The sequence below is a fragment of the Saccostrea cucullata genome, unplaced genomic scaffold (genome assembly GCF_032062105.1).
Source record: "Saccostrea cucullata isolate Sc308-1 unplaced genomic scaffold, CSIRO_AGI_Scuc_v1 ctg2460, whole genome shotgun sequence".
In the NCBI taxonomy this organism is placed as follows: Eukaryota; Metazoa; Mollusca; class Bivalvia; order Ostreida; family Ostreidae; genus Saccostrea; species Saccostrea cuccullata.
Genome location: NW_026924535.1, coordinates 153662 through 172639, shown reverse-complemented (window position 1 = coordinate 172639; position 18978 = coordinate 153662). Strand labels below are relative to the sequence as shown.

At 32.3% G+C, this 18978-nt stretch overlaps 1 protein-coding gene and 1 pseudogene across 1 annotated transcript; both read right to left on the bottom strand.

Annotated features, from left to right (window-relative positions):
* Nucleotides 1-3659: 3659 nt before the first annotated feature.
* On the bottom strand, nucleotides 3660-9503 carry LOC134266663 (FMRFamide receptor-like; annotated as a pseudogene).
* A 7750-nt stretch (nucleotides 9504-17253) lies between these two features.
* Nucleotides 17254-18396, bottom strand: LOC134266667 (neuromedin-U receptor 2-like). Its single transcript, XM_062748881.1, has one exon. The coding sequence runs from the start codon at nucleotides 18394-18396 to the stop codon at nucleotides 17254-17256; it is 1143 nt and encodes a 380-aa protein (XP_062604865.1).
* Between the last annotated feature and the right edge of the window lie 582 nt (nucleotides 18397-18978).

The following is an 18978-nucleotide window of genomic DNA, read 5'->3' as shown; positions in this document are numbered from 1 at the left end:
TGGTGGCATCCCCATCCTCTGTATCCCCCCCCCTTTTTTTCTAAGCATATTCTCTTAGTCTCTTAATTTAGTATATATTCATTTATTGTCGATGTAGAAGGTTTGGATCTCCCATGTTACCGGCATCTATATCTGATCAAAGAGGGGTTGTGTTTTTCAGCTTGAACTTAAACATGTCTTTTTATTCGGAAATTTTTTGGCTTGTCTACTCACCTCCCTCCTTTTTATACACATTTTAAAATGTTCAGCGTGGGCTGGCTATCGGGGTACATCAGTATGATTAACCATGGATTAAAATTAAAATGGCATAATACATTTTAAATTATGTTATATATTTTTCAGGAAAAAAAGTTGCGCTTATAAGAACGGTAATAAGTACATTTGGATAGAGCTCTCGCTCCCTCTTTCTTTTTTTCTCTCTCTGAAAAAAATTTGTATATTGAATATACCTTTTAATTTTAAGACTTCTTAACATGTAAAATTTAAACATTTGTAAATTGTTTAGAAAACAAATATGCAGCAGCTTTAAGTGAGTCATGCATAGAATCGTTTTAATCGCTGTCTTGGCAATGTGCATGTCCAATGTCGCGTATATCAACATGAAGTTAAATACTTAAACAGAATTATGAATTGAATAAATTCACGTGATAAATAGTAATAATATCATATACCTTTTAAAAAAAATGTCCGCATCAAATTTCAAATTTTTGTTATACTTTGAAATCCAACTTTATTTCTAGTTCAGGAAATGCAGTCGACAAAAAATACTTACGTGTTTACAATTCCGCGACTTTGACGTCGTTTTCTGAGCATTGTGACGTCAAAAGATAAGGGCTCTTTTCTCGTGACGGCAGTCATTTGCATTTAAGGGAGCCGACTATAGTTTCCATTGCGCAATATTTCGCGCATCATAGTAAAATGACGCGTATTTTCTGTTTTAATGCAACTTTTTTTTGCTTAATTATTAAAATTAAACAAAATTAAGAAATTAGAGGTATAAAAATGTATTTACAATTTGATATAACTCATTTTTAACCGATTTTGTAATTGATAGGTTGGTTAACGTCGTGACAGTGTGTTTTAGACGTTATTATAATCTGTAGCTATTAAAGAAAGGGGTAATAAAAATATTATTAAGGAAAAAGTAATAAACATCCGCTCTTAAAATTTAAAACATAGAAATTTGAGAATATTTCCAATATTTTTATCATGTTTTCATGTGAATCCATTGTGTACGTCATATTTTGTAATACTCTAGAAAAATAGTAAAATGTGCTAATTTTTTGCATTTTGAGATGCCCCCTCTGGTAACAAGACGGTAGAATTTTGTGTTTTTCAATATATTGTATAATATAGTATTACTCATCAAATATTATAGTTTGAAAAAAAATGTCTATTGTAGTATTTGTATAATTTGCTTTAACCCTAACCCTGGTGAGTGCTAAAAATTGCCATTTTTCTATATAATCCTATAGTAAATGTACCTGTATTTTGAGACGGTCCCTCAAAGATATCGGGACGGTAGATTTTCCCCCAAACTTTGCTTGTACACTGAAGTTAATGTAAGTTATATATGGTGTAAAAATGAAGAGTTTCGTTATTGTAGTTTTCACACAATAAAACTATAGTCGGCCCCCTTAATGTTAAATAAACTAGAGGTACTGTGAGCGATGAGCTCACTAAATGATACCCCCCGCCTCCCATATGGTTATAACTGGTGAAAAAGTCCATGTTTTCCTGTGGCCGGGAAACTCAAAATATGTGTCGGATCAAAAAGTAAAATAGGAGGTGCACAATGGCAATATGTAATAAAGATTCTGTGAAAGTTTCATCAAATTTCATTCAGTGGTATTAGAGGAGTTGCGGATAAGAGATGGGTACCCCAAAGCGTAACAGACGGACGGACGGACGGACGGACGGACAGACGGACGGACGGACGGACGGACGTACAGACGGACGGACGGAATTAACGATTACTATATACCCTCCCACTTTTCAAGCGGGGGGTATAATTACTATATACCCTCCCACTTTTCAAGCGGGGGGTATAAAAATAAGAATGAAATTTCATTATGCATGATTCATGATTTCTTGGCTTTAAAATGCGTTAATTAGGATGTATGCAGTTGCCAAATTAACTATATGCATTAAACAGATAAATGTGTAAATTTTACAGATTAAAATGTAAAATATACACTTAAAAAGTGTCAAATTTAAATATTAAAGTGTAAAATTTCAAGATAAAAGTGTAAAATTTTTTTGATGATCGGCTGATATCTGTTGCCTATCACTCAACCCCCTGATGCCCTCAGATTCAACAGACACTCGACGCTTGCTTGGCCATTTATCGGCCAATCCTTCAAAGATGTATTAATGATGAGTTTCCGATGAGGAGCGATGTTGGCATCGGTTGAGACATCGTTGATTTTTAACTACAACTTATTTTCTACCTATGACCCCACCTATATTCGCCAAATGGTCTCAGTCACCGTCCAATTACTATAGGTGTCACGCCGGCAACCACGCCATTTATATCCAAAAACGCATCGGTTTATCATGTATACCCCATCGTAGATAATGTGACTGATACTTTAGAGGACGTTGTTATTGAGACAAACAAAAAAACTGTAGCGTTTTCTAAATGAACTTTAGGGCCTATTTACTGAGTATGAAAAAGACCAAAAGTGTAAAATATAACATAAATATTTGTGACACTTCATTTTTGGGACCTATTTTCTTTTGAATCAATTTGTAAGGGATATTTTAGAGACAAATACTTTAATTTGAGATAAATAATATAAATATAAAACCAGACTCTCTCAGTTATCACTTATATAATTTTTAATTTGCTCAGATGCAGGTAGCATTTTAGTTGATTTTTTACTCAGTCACAACAAATATACATTTTCTTTGTATTTATTAAAATTACACAGAATTCAAGTAGAAATAAAACTGACTTTCCTTCGTCTATGTAAACCGTACAATTATAAGGCAAATAATTTAAGGTTGATACGTATTCAACAAAAATTAGAACCAATCAGTAGTTGCGACATGTCGAAATCACTAAAGTGGCCCTTGTTTACTTGCGACATGATTATGTTGCGTACAGTTAGAATCAAGGTATATTTAGTTAATTCAAAACATATTTTATTGCAATCATAACAGTGCTTAAGGTTCACTAAATATTTAAATTACATTTTACACTTCCTCATCCCGGATGAAAAAAAAAATCAAGGTTGTAATAATTAAACCTCAGTTTATGTGGTTACTGAATTTCACACAGTTTCAAAGAACAGTTATAGTTAAGTATGTGAATGGACAAAGTCAAGGGTCACCATGTCGGTAGTCATGGCAATTTATAAATGCCATAGTGCCATGCAATAAATGTGCAATTTATCAAATTCGTTTCTCTTCTGTACTTCAGCTAGACGGACAGAGAGACAGACGCCAGGTAAATTAATCCATATGTACCGCTCTGCTCCACAGGCAACACAAAAATGACACACCTTCCGCAAATCCACCATACATAGCTGTTATCCTTTACACTCACAGGTTCAGTCTCAATTGGTATAATCTCAGTTTGTAGAATATAGCGGATAATTATGACCCGGAAAAAGCGAAAAAGAGACGAATGAAAAACATGATGTTAAAAATTCTCGTTTGGGTCCAAAATAAATACATTTTATTTGAAATAAATTCAACAAATATGCTACAGAAGAATGATAAGAAAATATACTCATTCTGCTTATAAAATCATGGGGGGATTCTTTCAGGAAAGTTCACGTAACAAAAATGTTAAAGTGTAGTTGACCCGGTCCCACTAGTGCTGTGTGAGGAGCTACCTCTGATAAGAGTAAGGCGAGTTTTATGAGGAAAACAGAGAGTCATCAGCTCTCTTCTGAATTTCCGTCCGCTTAAACAATACAAGAAGAAGTTGATGGAGGAATTGATGACGATTCCTAGTTTAGCGATTGAGAAAGCTTCGTCCACCATGCGGTAGTTTACCTAAAAATAGCAGCATACAATGAGGTGTAAATCCAGTGCATTCATAATATAGGATTAAACGTTCTTTTTCAGAATTTATCGATGTGTAAACTCATTCCTTTACAGCACTTTTATGTAAAGTTTGTGAGTTCAAATGCATGAGTTCACACATCATTAAGTTTTGGGGAAAAGTCGTTTAAGGTAATTACACCCTCCTACCATGTCAGAGGTTTTTGCAAAAACCTTTTTTTTAGTTTGAATTAATACCTGATAGATCAATATCGTTTTGAGGAATGCTTTTCAATAGGTGTACTGATTAATATTGTAATAAAGGATTTTATAAGTACATATTTCCTTTATTTAAATAATTATTCATTTTAAAAAAAAATGTTGACAAGGGCAATAACTCTTTCTCAGATCTCTTCATTCAGACTTTTTTTTTTGTACTTCTAATGTAAAAAAGTTTCCCTACATTCCTATTAAAAAAAATATCTTAAAAGGAGGAAGTATTTTTGACCATTCAGCATCAGAATTATGCATTTTTAACATTTTTTTTAAATTTTTTTTTATAATACTGTTTACAAAATATGTGTGATTTTTTGTTGACATATACTTCTGTTTATTTATATCTTCCATCTTATATAGTATGGCGACCTATACATTTTTTGCAAGAATTGAAAAATTTAAAGTAAATTAAATTCTGAAATAAATGAATTTTTAAAATTTGAACCATTAGAATTGAGAGGGTGAAAAGACCTTAATTCTTATAGTTCCAATTAAATTTTTAAACCATTTCTCTTTGAAGCCTCCATACAATCTGGGGAAATGAATCGTAAGCGAGATGAATGTCGATAAAGGTAAACTTAAATTGTCAGCGCGTTCAATGATATAAACTTATAAAAATTCCTCGGATAGTGTTCAAGTCAACAAATAAGTATATTCAAGTAAACTTTAATATAATTCGTCCTAGAACCGTCTTGATCATGTTAACATTGACGACAACGCTCCCAAAAGAAAGTAAAATCGACGGCGACGACACCCTTGATTTTCTGTAGTTTGTTCAAAGATGGAACAGAATATTAAATGTATGATAAAGCAAGCGTCTGAGACACACTTTTTTATCTTTTAAAACGCTACGGAGAACTGGTAGATTTGTTTACTGGCCTATTAGGAACGTCAAGAATGTAAAAAATAACACTTGCGATCTGACAGTGAAATGAACATAATACATCATCTTTTTAAAAAAAATCAATTTCTGTGATAATGATTTGGCTACATCAGACCTAAAGTAACTGTATGTTCTCCCCTTTTTAAGCGGTTAGCTTCGCTAACCGCTTTATGGCATGTGTCCGATTTTTATCGACACCGGAAACTTACATAAGGCGCTACCTATCGACAACGGAAACTTCAACAAAGCCTCTACCTAGTACCTATGATTTGTTTCTAACAAATATAACATATGTTAAATAAAATCAAGACTATCAAAACAACATAATCTTTCGGTTTTTTAAATTTTTTTTCTGATTTTGTTTATCAATGAAATAAATTTATAATTGTTGTATTTAAAAAAGTTTATGTATATGTATTGGTGTCGAGATTAAATTTCCGTGACATCAGCTGTTGGCGATCGGGCCCTGTGACGAAATTCGAAGTCAGCATGAAGTTTAGCTGATAACATTATCAACGCGTTAGATTTAAACTTTAGGAAGAAATGTATAGCGAGAAATATCATATTTGAACCCAATGCTACACGAAAACCAGTAGGCATTTCCGATTTATGTGTTAAATTGAAGCCTGAATCGAACAGGTGGTCAAAATGGCGTTGGACACCTTGTGTATTTATATATAGAGGGGGTAGAATGTTTCGATATTTGGCTAATTTAGAGACTTACTGATAAAAATTCAGGTGCCTGTGATTAATTATAAGGCACCCCTCATGAACAATAAATATTTGACCGAATTATGCTACTGGGCATAGGGAGGACGGGTTAATTACTGGCTAAAGGGGTTGAAGGTTATTACCGACTGCAAAACATCGGAGAATCTCTCGATCGAGTTTCATTTTCCAAAATATTAAGGCAACCCTTTAATTAACTTAAGTAATACTAGTACACGAAGAAAGCCTTTATATAAAAATACTGAATACATCTGTAAGTTGTACAGTTATGGATTACTTCCATAATGAAACGTTTGTTTTCTTCTCCTTTTTTTTCTCAATTGAAATTATTTGAAAGATGATAAAAGCTTTGTTTCCAGGGATAAATTCTGTACTCAGTCTAATTATTACAAACGATTTTAAACGATCACATTTTTATTTAAAAAAAAAAATGGGAGCCTGAAAATACTAAAATTAATTTTAAAAAATTGGAGAAAAAAATTTAATCGGCATTCGATCCTTTTCTTAAAATCAGCCGATATAAAATATGCACAGAAAAAAGAGGCATGAAATATCTTGACGATAAGCACAAATTGAAAATTATATCTAATGAATGATTATTTTTGAAAGTTTGCTAAATTCCTATGCAAGATATAAGTTGTAAAAATACTTTTTAAATTTGAATTTGTCCAATTCGTTAATTATCATTTTGAGCCTTTGAGAAGAAATAAAAATTAAAATACAGATGCTTACAGACATATTGATAGAAATTCGCATACATGTACTTGTTTTTACTAAAAAAAAAAAAAAAAAAACAAAAAACAATATATTGCTTATGCGACATATTGAAGAAAGTGACAATGATACCTAGGTAATTCTTGCAATGGACAATTAAATTGTTTGTTATACACGGACTTTTAGTGAACCTTTGAGTTTTTAAAATACTAGTATTGATGGATTAAACAACAACTTTCCTTTTCACACGTTTTTTTTTTTTTTTTTTTTTTTTTACAATATTTCATGAAAAATATTTGCCAAATACTCAGTATATGATCGTTTATACATATCGTGCAAGACTCTCTTTTTAAATAATTGTCATATACCATTTACTTATTCGAACATTTAATTGTATGAAAAGTCAATAATGTACATTTCTTAAAACTTTATTATCTTGTTTACTTGTCTTTCTTCCTGTGAGAGAAATAGTTCATAATATTAATAAACAGATGTACTCAGTATCTGTATCAAAATACAGAATGAACAATGATTGGTCTCAAAAGAAAAACGGATCCTTGAAAGTTCCAGTGCCTAGGAGAAGTAAGCATCCCCAATGACAGGTCACACCTGCTGACCCGCAGTGAGCCTACGAAACTGAAGCTCTCTGAAATTAATTCTCTGCTCGTCCATCCGTTTTTCTCAGATTAGCCAGCTAAAGATCTATTTACAGTACTCCAAATCAATTAATCTAAAGAATTTGAATTATCATTTTCTTTTCTTTTTGAGTTGTTTGCTATAGTAGCCTTAACAGTTACCTAATTTCAGAATCAATAGAGCGTAAACGCCAATCAAATTGGCAACATCAACATAATTTTTTTTCTCGTTCTAAGCACTTTTGGACGCCAACAATGGAGACAATTAGGGAGAAATTTTTGAAATTGAACTTCCTGTCTTTCAAACTGCAAATCTCAGGTTGATATTTTGAAACAAACATTTGTGACATCAGTCTGGGATGTTATTGGTTATACCATTTAGTTAAGTACTACAAAATTCAGTGTCTGCTTCTTCGCTGATGACACTGGAAAAAGATATGCATGCCTACTTTAATATCATGATTCAATGCATTTTTTGTTATTGTACACTGTACATATTCGATGAAAGCATGCTAACCGCTTTTCAGTACTTTCAGTACTTTGATTTATTATAAAACCTTGATGTTAAGGTGCAGAAAGTAGTTCTGATTGAAAAAATATACTTGTGTAAACTTTTTCTTGAATTCGTTCTAGTCCAATGAACACACTTGGAAAAGAAAATTAAGATTGAAACTATCGATGGATACACAAGTCCATACAAATCTAAGAGTATATCGTCTTTCCTTACGTTTTATGATTTCAGCAAGCCATGAATAAAAACAGCAGTATCTCGTATGGAAAATAAAGTTAGATGATATGTAATATGACACAAATTAAACCGTTTATTAATATTACTTACACTTTCTGGTTTCAGCATCCAGACACATTGAGTAAGACACTGGAATATGATTAGAAATAGGAAGGTGAAGGTCACCGATAATAAAAGACGTGTCAACTGGGCTTCAGCTCTTCTTGTCTTTTCATTTCCAAGTTTTGTTTTCTTGTTTGATTCAATAACCTTTCGTAAAATAAGGATATTGAAGGTAAAAACTGATAGCCAGGGCGCGAGTACCAGGAACATACAATGAACCCAAAACTCATAGTTCTTACTTCCTTCGCCTTTCCCAAACTCGGTAAAGGTAAATGCTTTACCTTCCATCGGTGGATATACTGGTTGAAATGTTTTAAAATGCGGAATATTAATTATGACGCAGAGAAGAAAAATGCTTCCTGCTCCTGCGCATACTCTTCGTTGGGAACAAAATTCCTAAAATGATTAATTAATATATATAGTTCATGGTATGCATCTTTGTCCTTAATCTGTTTGTATGTTGACAATACAGTTCTGTTTACGTACAGATCAATCTTAATGGTGGTTAAATTAAAAAAAATCATCTTTACCAAAAGTTCATTCCATTTTACCTGGATCTGATAATTACCTGGGATCGATGTGCCCAACAGACCTGTAGATATCTGTCCACTGTAACCCCAACAAGCATCCAGATACTCACGATCACGGACAGAAAGAAGAATGGGTAACCAAAGTAGGCAAAGAACTCGCCGTAAACTTTGTCTTTCAAAATACCGGAATGAATCTGACCAAGACTGTCACAAAGTACAAAGAACAGTAAAACGAAAAGATCTGCAATGGCTAAAAAAAATTAGATACGTCCCTGTAGACGAGCGCATCGTCTTCTTACTCCAAATGATGAGAGACAAAACATTTCCACCGATTCCAATGATGACAAAGATCAAAGCTACGACGGAGGAGGACACCCAGTGCATCTTTTTGGCGATGGCCATTGATTCGCTCTCTGTTGCATTTTCCATCTTTTTTTAAACTGCTTATGAATGTTTTTAAACCTCGTTAAATATAAAAAAAAAGATAACGCCAAGTTACGCACAGCAAAAGCTCAATGGGAATCCTCTGAATTTAACTTCATTAAACATGACTTTTGAATTCCTATTTAGGCGTGATAATAATGAAAAATTATTTTATTTTAAATTTAGTGTTTATTTAATCTCGTAAAATGAGACACTTTGTTGATGATTTTTTAAACTAAAATTATTGTCTTTTATTTCTATACTTTCATACATTCACATTATTACACACAAAGTAATGTTTTGCTCCTTAGACATTAATAAACAAAATAATTAAAAATTGCCCTAGAATAGAAAAGATTATAAAGAAATTGAAAACAACTTACCAACTAAAAACAAAGTAGGAAATTAAACCTAAAAACTACGTTTGTCCTTTTTATACTGACTGTGACGCGTTTGAAATTTACCTGTTCATGCATCATATATAAACAATCCGTTTTATAAACATTCTACTTCCCTGTTTAAAAATTAACGGCTTAGAATTATTAAGTGTTCCTCACGTTATTTTTTCTGAATTATAGCAAAAGGGCAAATAAAATCCTTGTCCCTTATAGCCCGATAGATAAGTTTTATCGGTCCCAAATTAAAAACCTCCACATGTCATATATATTTATCTCCCTGAAGAAAATAAGAAAACGTAATTCATCAGGATAATGACCAATTAGAGACAGTTTTTCAGTGATTTATTTGTCCTTCTGCTCACGAGGTATGGATAAGAGATCTAAAATACCTCATTTAAATAAAGCATAAACTAAATAAAGTGTTGTAAAAGTAACGAATTGTTAGAAATTTTTGCTATATCTAATTAATGTCTTACGATTTTTATACTTTATATACCACCAACCCTATGATAAATTAGAGTCAGGCCTTTTTCATGTAATTGACAGCTGCTTTTTCAATAAAAAAAAAAATCCTAAATTTACTCACCTTGTCGATGTTCATGTGCATTATTTTATCTAAAAAATATTCTGATTGAACACACAAATACTTTGAAGTTGATAAAAAGATGCCCGAATCTCTGATAGACAATATCTATATAGACTGTTTGAGACCAGGTCTTAGTGTTAACCCTAACCCAACAATCTAAAGGAATTCTAATTGGTACTAATTGTGCCGCATTAACAGTTCTACTTTTGCACTCATATGAAGCAGAAATTGTCCATAATCGTGAAAAAAGAACACTCATTTTGGTCTTCAATTCGACATTAAAATATACTGACCATGTACTATCATTTACCAAACATTATTTTCATTCTAATGTCGATATGTTATATCACAATGAACTTGAAAAAAAGCCACATCACAGTCGGACTCATCTGTTTCATATTAAGATATTTTACTTGAAAAAGACGCCAAGTTAATCAAACAACCAAGGTTTATGACAAACGGGGTGACTTTAACTTTTGAATGGTCAACTTCCCATACCTATGCAGTCATATACATGTATCTTTATCACCTGCATACAGGGTTAATATTGCTCAATTAATTCAATACGCAAGTGCTACATTATGAGGTCAATTATTGACAAACAAGCTAGTTGCTGAAACAAAAATATCCGCAATCTCCTTTAAAGTCATCATTTGGCAATTTCTATGGTTGATACGATGACTTTATCAGCAAATACAATTGATCATTGTCAAATGATAATGACGTCTTCATATTAATTGTTAGGCTATTTTATACACACTGAATTGAGGACAGATTTTTCTGTTATTTTCGAATTATGACAAGAAGCTCACACGGGTGTGACCGATTGACAGGGGATGCTCACTCCTCGATGGCACATGATCCCGACTCTAATCCTTTGGAGATCCGTGTTTGTTCTGCAAATATTTTGCATTGTTTCTTTGGAATTTTGAGGTTAAATACAGTTCGTTATCTCCATACTTTTCATCACTTTAATTTCCAATTACTTCTGTTTAATATAAGTCTTCAAATGTTTGTTTATCCCTCAACACAACAGTAATCCAACATACACAAGTGGACAGAAAATACAAAAGAATTGTTTTATGGCAAAATAAAATCATTTTGTACCTTAAATATCAATTAAAAAGATGAAACATTTCTACAGAAAAAAATTGAAATACTGTCCGAAAGAAAATTAATGCAAAAAATATTTTCTCTATATTTTGTCATATTCTTTTCTCCAATATCCCGACTATAATCAAAATCATGTTGCTGTTTAATAGGAGTTTAAAGTTCACTTCAAATAGGAGTAAGTCGGACTCATATAAAATATCATAATTTTGTATGAGAGTCATTCTATTTTTCTACGTCTCTAGTTTGTCAAACAACGATTGTGAACGTTAAAATTCAACGAGGAAAATGGTTTCTTTATTCTTCATCGAACAAATAATTTATGTTTATGACTCCTGATTATCAATGAACTGTAAGGTTCAGGTGGTTTTGTACTGAAGCTATGTTTCTAATAAGTCTGTTTAAAAATATTTCCTGGGTAAAGTCTTGTTTCTACATTATTTCTTCTTTGAAGAAACAAATTCCAGCTAATCGTTGTCAGGTGGAGACAAAAATATAAATGACTGAAGTTAAGATTAAAGATGGACACATATTTTGTCATTTTTACTTATTGGATTATCATGCGTAGACATTTGCCCAAAGGGCAACATTTTTCTTGTATTCTTCCGCAATCTTTTAAAACAGGGAAGATAAAATGCCTAAAAAGAACAGATGATGCATTTACACTTAGGACAAATTCAGGTTAAAGATAACAAGTTAAAGAATTAATAAAAGGGATATTTCTTTGTTTGATTGGCGTTTAATTTGTCAGTCATACGTTTTTTCGATAATTCGTTTTCCCTAATATAGAAAGCTTATGAATACAAGGATTTGGGCAACCTAGAATTTTGATTTTATTGATGTTTGATTGCATATTTTACTTATAAACTAATAACAGGATTACATGTATAATTTTTGATAGTATGTTATTTCAGCATCTTTCACTGAGAATTGATTATAACCAGAAGCCATGTGTTATATTTAAAATGACAGATATTTCTCTCCAGTATCATCTTAAATAGAAAACGTTATAATCTTTTAAGTCTATGCAGTTAATATTCTAAAATTATACCTGTTCTACAATTTCATTAAGATATAAAATGTTTGAAAAATATAAATACTTCGTAAAATTTTCGGACATACAACATCATTTTTTCTTAGCAAGAAAATGAGGGATGTTATTTCAGACCAAACCTTCTTAACACTAGTTATTAGATATATCAAATGTTTTTTTTTTTTTTATATTAGAATTAGTATCAAAACTACTCATTCAAAGATAATCACATCTTGATTTTATTGACGAGAATAAAGCTCAACATCAAAAAGACAATGTCTGTATTCGTTTTTGCTGACCATGTATCTTAAACTCCTTTATAAGTCTCGTACTCTTTAGGATTTGAAGTATTTCGGGGTACATATTGCAGATGTATAAACGCGTTATTAGATAATAAAATCAATATGGCATTTCTTTTATAACCAGTAGTGTTCAGATGAAAGTATTGTCCTAAAAGATTCAATCATATTTTTCCACTTATTGATAATAAGATTAGTGGACTGAGAACTCATTATATACAGCTCGGGTCCAACACAAAGTCATCTGTTGAAAAACTACAAACACGTATTAATATTTATATCTTTATTCTTATGATTATCCAAAATCTCCTTTCTCTCACTTGTTTAATTTTCAAAGCGTCTTATATTTGGAACAAAATCAATGCTCTATGAAGTTTTTTTTTTTCAAAGTGCGTTAAAAGTGTACTTGAACATTTTTGCAATAGATTACAAAACACACTTTTTAAAAAGTGGGTATAAAACAAAAATACTGAACATAGATTTAAATAATAGAGACCAGTAATTTGTTATGAATATTTCGAAAAAATTGTGAATTGATTTACCCTCATCAGGAAGGAGGAGAAGACGAATAGAAGGTCTTTTAGCCCAACTCAGTATCGATGGTAGCATTGTTAAAACATGCAGATGTATTTAAAAGGAGGCGTCTTCCATATATGTTGCAAAGAGTTAGTAATGTTCATTTGGTGAAACCGAAAGGCATACAGGTTTACTTTTCACACATCCATCTGTCTGTTTATTCGTTTATCCATTTGTCCGTTTATTCGTCTGTCTAGCTTTCCGTCCGTCAGTTAGATCATCTCTCAATCAGTCAGTCTGTCTCACAAAGATTTTTTTTTCAATTTTTTTTTTAAATAAAAGGGCTTCATATTTAGAGCTGATTTTTGTGCTTTGTTATACTTTCATAATTTTTAAGGAGTTTTAATTTTGTCAAATATTTAAAGGGAACTAGATAACAAGTGCTGGTAGGAGAGAAGGTGTTTCTTAGGCAATGCGCTAAGATATTTTGTAGAGATTTCACTTTACTCATATCTTAGTTCATTATGGTGAGTTCAATTCACTACAGAGCTGTAGTTATGGTTAGGGTTAGAGAAGTAAATATCTTTGTAATAATATGTATTAAATATTTTCAGCAATAATTTGATAAATGTATAACTGACTGAAACTTTCTTAAAATATCTGATTTAACTAATTAAATCGGCTTTTACGTGGTTGTTTAACCTGATGGAGAAAAAGAGATTTTTTTTATTAAGTCTTAATATATTTTAAATATTTATAATTTAATTTTGTTTATATTCTCGCCTCTCATTGGTTGATTTCCAAAAAGGAACGCAAAACATTTTGTATAATCCAGTTTGGTATGGGGACACGCCCCCTTGACGACCAGCTTAATCATCTTATCCATGCAATCCCCTCATTTCCAGTCCTCGGAATCCATGGTAAATTCAAGATTTAATAATTCTATCTTTAACTTCAAACACTTACTCGATCTTACCCGATGTAAACATACATCATGGCTGCTAGATCTATGTATCAGTTATTACCTCCCCTCGCTTCACATCACTTCCATTACTACGGTTGTATTATTGCGCGGTAGATTTGAACTCGTAAAAAGCAACAAAATTTTACATCCAAAGTTGTTTAATGTTTTTAAAATTAAATTATAAGGAATGACTGTAATTCTTGGCAATATCATCGAGTATAATCTGGTTTGGGTCAGTTTACGCTTTTTTATAATCCGCTTCGCGAATTATAAAGCGTAAACTGACCCAAACCAGATTATACTCGATAATTTGGCCAAGAATTACAGTCATTCCTTAAATATTTATATAAAATTCACGAACCCTGAGTAAAATAGATGCCAGAAAGTTTTATATTTTACGCGTTTTAAACTTATTAGCAAAGAAATCAAATAATGCCTTAATGACTTAGAGATAAAGCTGTAATCCAACATCATTTAGTAATCTGAGAAAGGTACTATCATTAATTTCAGTTAAGTGTGAAGTTTTGCATTATTTCACAACCTATGATGACAGCTGTGTTCAAGGTAAATAGTACACGCCTCCTAACGGCAAGATTTACGACTGTAAGTTTCTTCTTATCCATGATAGGTTGATCGTTCAACAGACTATTTCATGTCAATGATGATCATATGAGATGACAATCACACAGCGGAGGCTGAATTGCTTACGCTGGATGTATCTGTCGAAAAAGATCATGACGTAATGCGAAACTTCACACTTAACTGAAATTACTAATAACTAAAGATTTTATATTTTATAACTATATGCATATTAAATGTAACCTCTTGCGAGTAATAATGAATAGTTAACTATAGGTTTGCGAGAAATAATGAAGAGTGAACTATAGGTTTACAATATTTTACATATGAATAAAGGGGAAAAAATGAAAATATTGTATGAAAGGTTCAATCAAGGAATCAAAATATTTAATATGCATATACAGTGGAAAACATACGAAAAGATCAATGAGATGAGTAAAAGAGGTAAACAAAATGATTTAATGTTACAAAACATCCTAACATTGTAAATTGAATAATGATGTTTGATTTAACAGTAAAAGATCAACAACAATTCAGATATCCAAATTTTAAAAAAATGTAAACCTTAAAAAGTATATAAACAGGCAAAAAATAAACAAATTTTCATTGCTATTTAAAAGTAATAAAACAACCTTAAGCATGTAGTTAACAATTACCTTCTTTTTAAAAAAAAAAACTTTGTAAAAAGAATTACATGTATACGCATGTCGGTAGATGGAGAAAGTACGTTTCTCTTGAATAGGAACCGAAGTGTCACTTGAAGATCAGGAAGATTCTTTGTGAGAAGGTGCGAGATTGGAAATAATTTTCTTGATAACCTAAGAATTAAAGCAATATCAATATACCCGGGAAATGAAAATGAAATAAAGATTAGTTCCACTTCCAATTAATATATTTTGGACTTGACAAGTAATACTAAGGTGGGGTTTATATCAACTTGTAATACTGACATAAAATTTTAAAATGAAAAACAACAAAAATAAAACCGAGGTTATATTTGCGGTATTCCGTTTTGTTCTAAATTCGACACAGATATTTTAACATACAGTTTAAATAACAAAGAGTGGGGATGATTACTTGCATTTTGCAATCAATAAAATTGTGAATATAACATTTCGACTTCCTGTTTTCAAATTTTATGCCAATATGAGGATCACAGCATTCCTTTCTTCTAAATGCCGTACTATTGATTTTCAAAATACATGTTGTTGTTTTTTTTTTATTTTGAAAATGTACTGTAGATCACTAAATTTTCGCAAGATACTCATTGACTCTATCTTGATTAGTGAGACAAAATTTCCACGAATTCTGGTTATTACTCTATATAATCTTAAGGAATACTATTATGCGCGCGAATTTAATTTTCGCAAGCATACTGTCTCGCGTAATTACGCGAAAATAAAGTTCCCGCGAATAAAAAGTGATTTACAGTACCATTTCCTTTAATTAATAAAAAAAAATCCTTTAAAATGTTTCTAATGGACATGCGCATAAATGATTGTCAAATCCCTTACACGTACAGAATAAAGGGCATGCACAGAAAAATCCTTAAACTTGTCCTCCTCACATTTTTATATCCAAACGCCAATAATTATACCTTGATACCTGTCCATTTTACAATCAATACTTGATCAATCATTGAGAAAAAAAGTTTTATCTAAAAAATAAAATCATATGCAATCTCGGCAATGGTGGGATTAGTATGCTGCTGTAAAATGAAACATGGTAAATGTATATTTCCCAATAAACAAATTCTATATGCACAGATACAATTAATTATAAAAGAAAAAGTGGGGAAGAGGGTGGACGACTCCCAGCTTATTCACTAGCATGCTTTGTGTAAGCTCAATTTTAAAACCGAGATGGGCTACCGAATGGATAATCGAAAATCACCATAAATTTACCGCATCAGCATTTCGGAAACTCTACCTTTTTTATGATTCATTCTGATATCAATTTTAATCTATAATTATGTCGTTCCGAACGAAGACGGGGACGACATATTGCGACTGTACGCATGTTTTTGTTGTCCAGGCGGTTTCTCGGAGATGGCTGAGACAATCTTCCTGAAACTTTCCTTAAAGGAGGATCGCTGGTTGTAGTTGTGCCATGTGGTCATTCAGGTTCAAAATGGCTACCGTTGCCATGGAATTTTGTCCGCGAGTGTTCTCTCTGGTCCCTTGAATATTCTTCATGAAACTTTACTGATTTATTGATTACCGGATAGAATCTGTCACTGTGCGTGTTGCATCTAAAAATTGCAAATTGTCAATAGTTTGGAAACAGGGGAAAAGTGAAAATTCTTTAACTTTGATTTTTAAATCAAAGTACTGAAAATACTGATAGGAGTTAATGGTTTTTCTAAGCTTAGCTATTGGGTCCCAGTTTTATTGATGAGAAAAAATGAAAGTTTTGTCCAGTTCGGGGCGACATAAGCTATTGCTTGCAATAGCAGACTTTCTAGTTTGTTTTTATTTTTGGTCAACGTTTTTATACACTTCCTGAGCTTTTATTTCTATTTCACAAAGTTCCTCTTATCTTCAAGCAATAATTTAAAATCAGGTTATTTTACGGGAGGGGGGGTATCTAAAAATATTTAGATGTTATATACATAATAAACACGATTAAATACTTGAAATCACATAATTCACAGTAACGACAATCAGCTTTGCTTTGTAAATAAAAAGTTTAGATAGTAAAGCGGAAAAATTCCAAATGCTCTGGACAAAGATTTTTCATTTCGATATTGTGGAGATTTTCCCCGATTCTTGGTACTTTTTTCTTATGCTGATCTTAAAATCAGAACCAGATGACGATTTGACGCTTGTTCCCGGTGATTTCGAATTTCTACATCCAAATAATTCTTCAAGACCATTTCTAAACATACTGGACGTCAAAACGTAGAGAAAGAAGTTGATGGCATAATTCAACTGTTCGAGAATCTGAGACACTTCTTTAAAAACCAGAAAGCCCAGGGCATTTGAACCAAATGCATTCAACCTAAGGAAAAAGGCGCTCATGTGTAGAGCTGTTACAGGCGAGATTAAAAGAATGTAGGCAACCATCACCCCAACCAACATGACAGTGGTTCTGTTGGTGTCTTGAGAGGCAGTCTTCCTTCTGACTGATTTCCCCATCATTGACTTCCGCTTTCGACCTTGACGTGAGAGCTTAATTGAAATAAGCGGAGTCATTGTGACAAGAAAGCACATAGGAATGAGGGAATAAATGGATAAACCACCTAACAAAAATGTACCAAACCGACTGACTTCATACGGATCAGATTTGTCATAAACGTCAGGGTGACAAATGTTGTTTTTGGTAATCTGAGAAGCATAGCTCCAAATGGAAGTGTACGTTAATATGAAGACATAAACTAGAACTATCAGAGCAACAGCTACACGCTTCGTGCAAATTATCTTAGCTTTAAGGGGGAACCAAACAGCTACGAACCTCTCCCAGCATATAAAGACGAGAAACCACGATGAAGACATTTTTGCTGTCTTGAAAATAACGAAAAATGCTTTGCAGCCAATGCTTGACAACGCTCTAAGATCAGTGCCGAGGTACATCAGGACAAAGTTCTTATTAAGTGGCTGTGTCAGGAGGAGCACGGAGTCAGACAGAGCCAGGGCGATCAGGAAGAGTCGCGAGGTCAGGTGGCTGTATCTCTTTGTCTGCATTATGATGACGGTCAGCGTGTTTCCGGTCAAACCCAAAACAAGTAACAAAGGCAGCAGGACGTAATTGGTGTAAGACAGGATCTCCATCGCCTTCTTCAGTGTTTGTGTAGCCGCTACGTCAGTAGAATTATCACAGAGAACGCTGCAATTCTCAGTCAAATCCATCTCTGTTGTGTTATTAAGTGATAGCGCCATTTCTGGAAATAAAATAAGGTTTGAAATTACAGAGTAAAATCATTTTATTCTTTCTTGATAAAAGCTTTTAGCTAACAAATTAACAAAATAAATATGACCATTTATTTTTGTACTTTCTCTCAGATTTTAAAAAAATCTTTAAAAATTGATTAAAGAAATGATGATGTAGAGGTGACAAATGCTTTCATATTACAATGTACGTACTAGAATTCCTAAACACGATTTTTTCACTTATCAGGCGTGCAGTTATTCTTGGATGCAGTTCATCAAATTGTTTTATATGCACATGTAGTACTTCTTCGACACAAAAATGTTTGTACCCAATTGCAAAATACATGTATATAGTTTTGCAATGAATTCATAGAAAAGAAAATTACATTCATTTCATTATGTTAAATTGAAATAGAAACTTTGATACAGGCTTCATTACCAAAAAATGTAAATTATTTCATACTTACACAAATTAACTTTATTTGATCTTTATATGTATTCAAAAAGCAGTACGTATTTTTCATATGCGTAAGGAAATTTTGAGACAGCATGTGTATCAAGAAAAAGTAATTGGGGATAATGTGTGATTAA

Excerpts from the sequence above, each read along its gene's own strand:
- LOC134266667 (XM_062748881.1), bottom strand. The coding sequence starts at position 18,396 with ATGGCGCTATCACTTAATAACACAACAGAGATGGATTTGACTGAGAAT.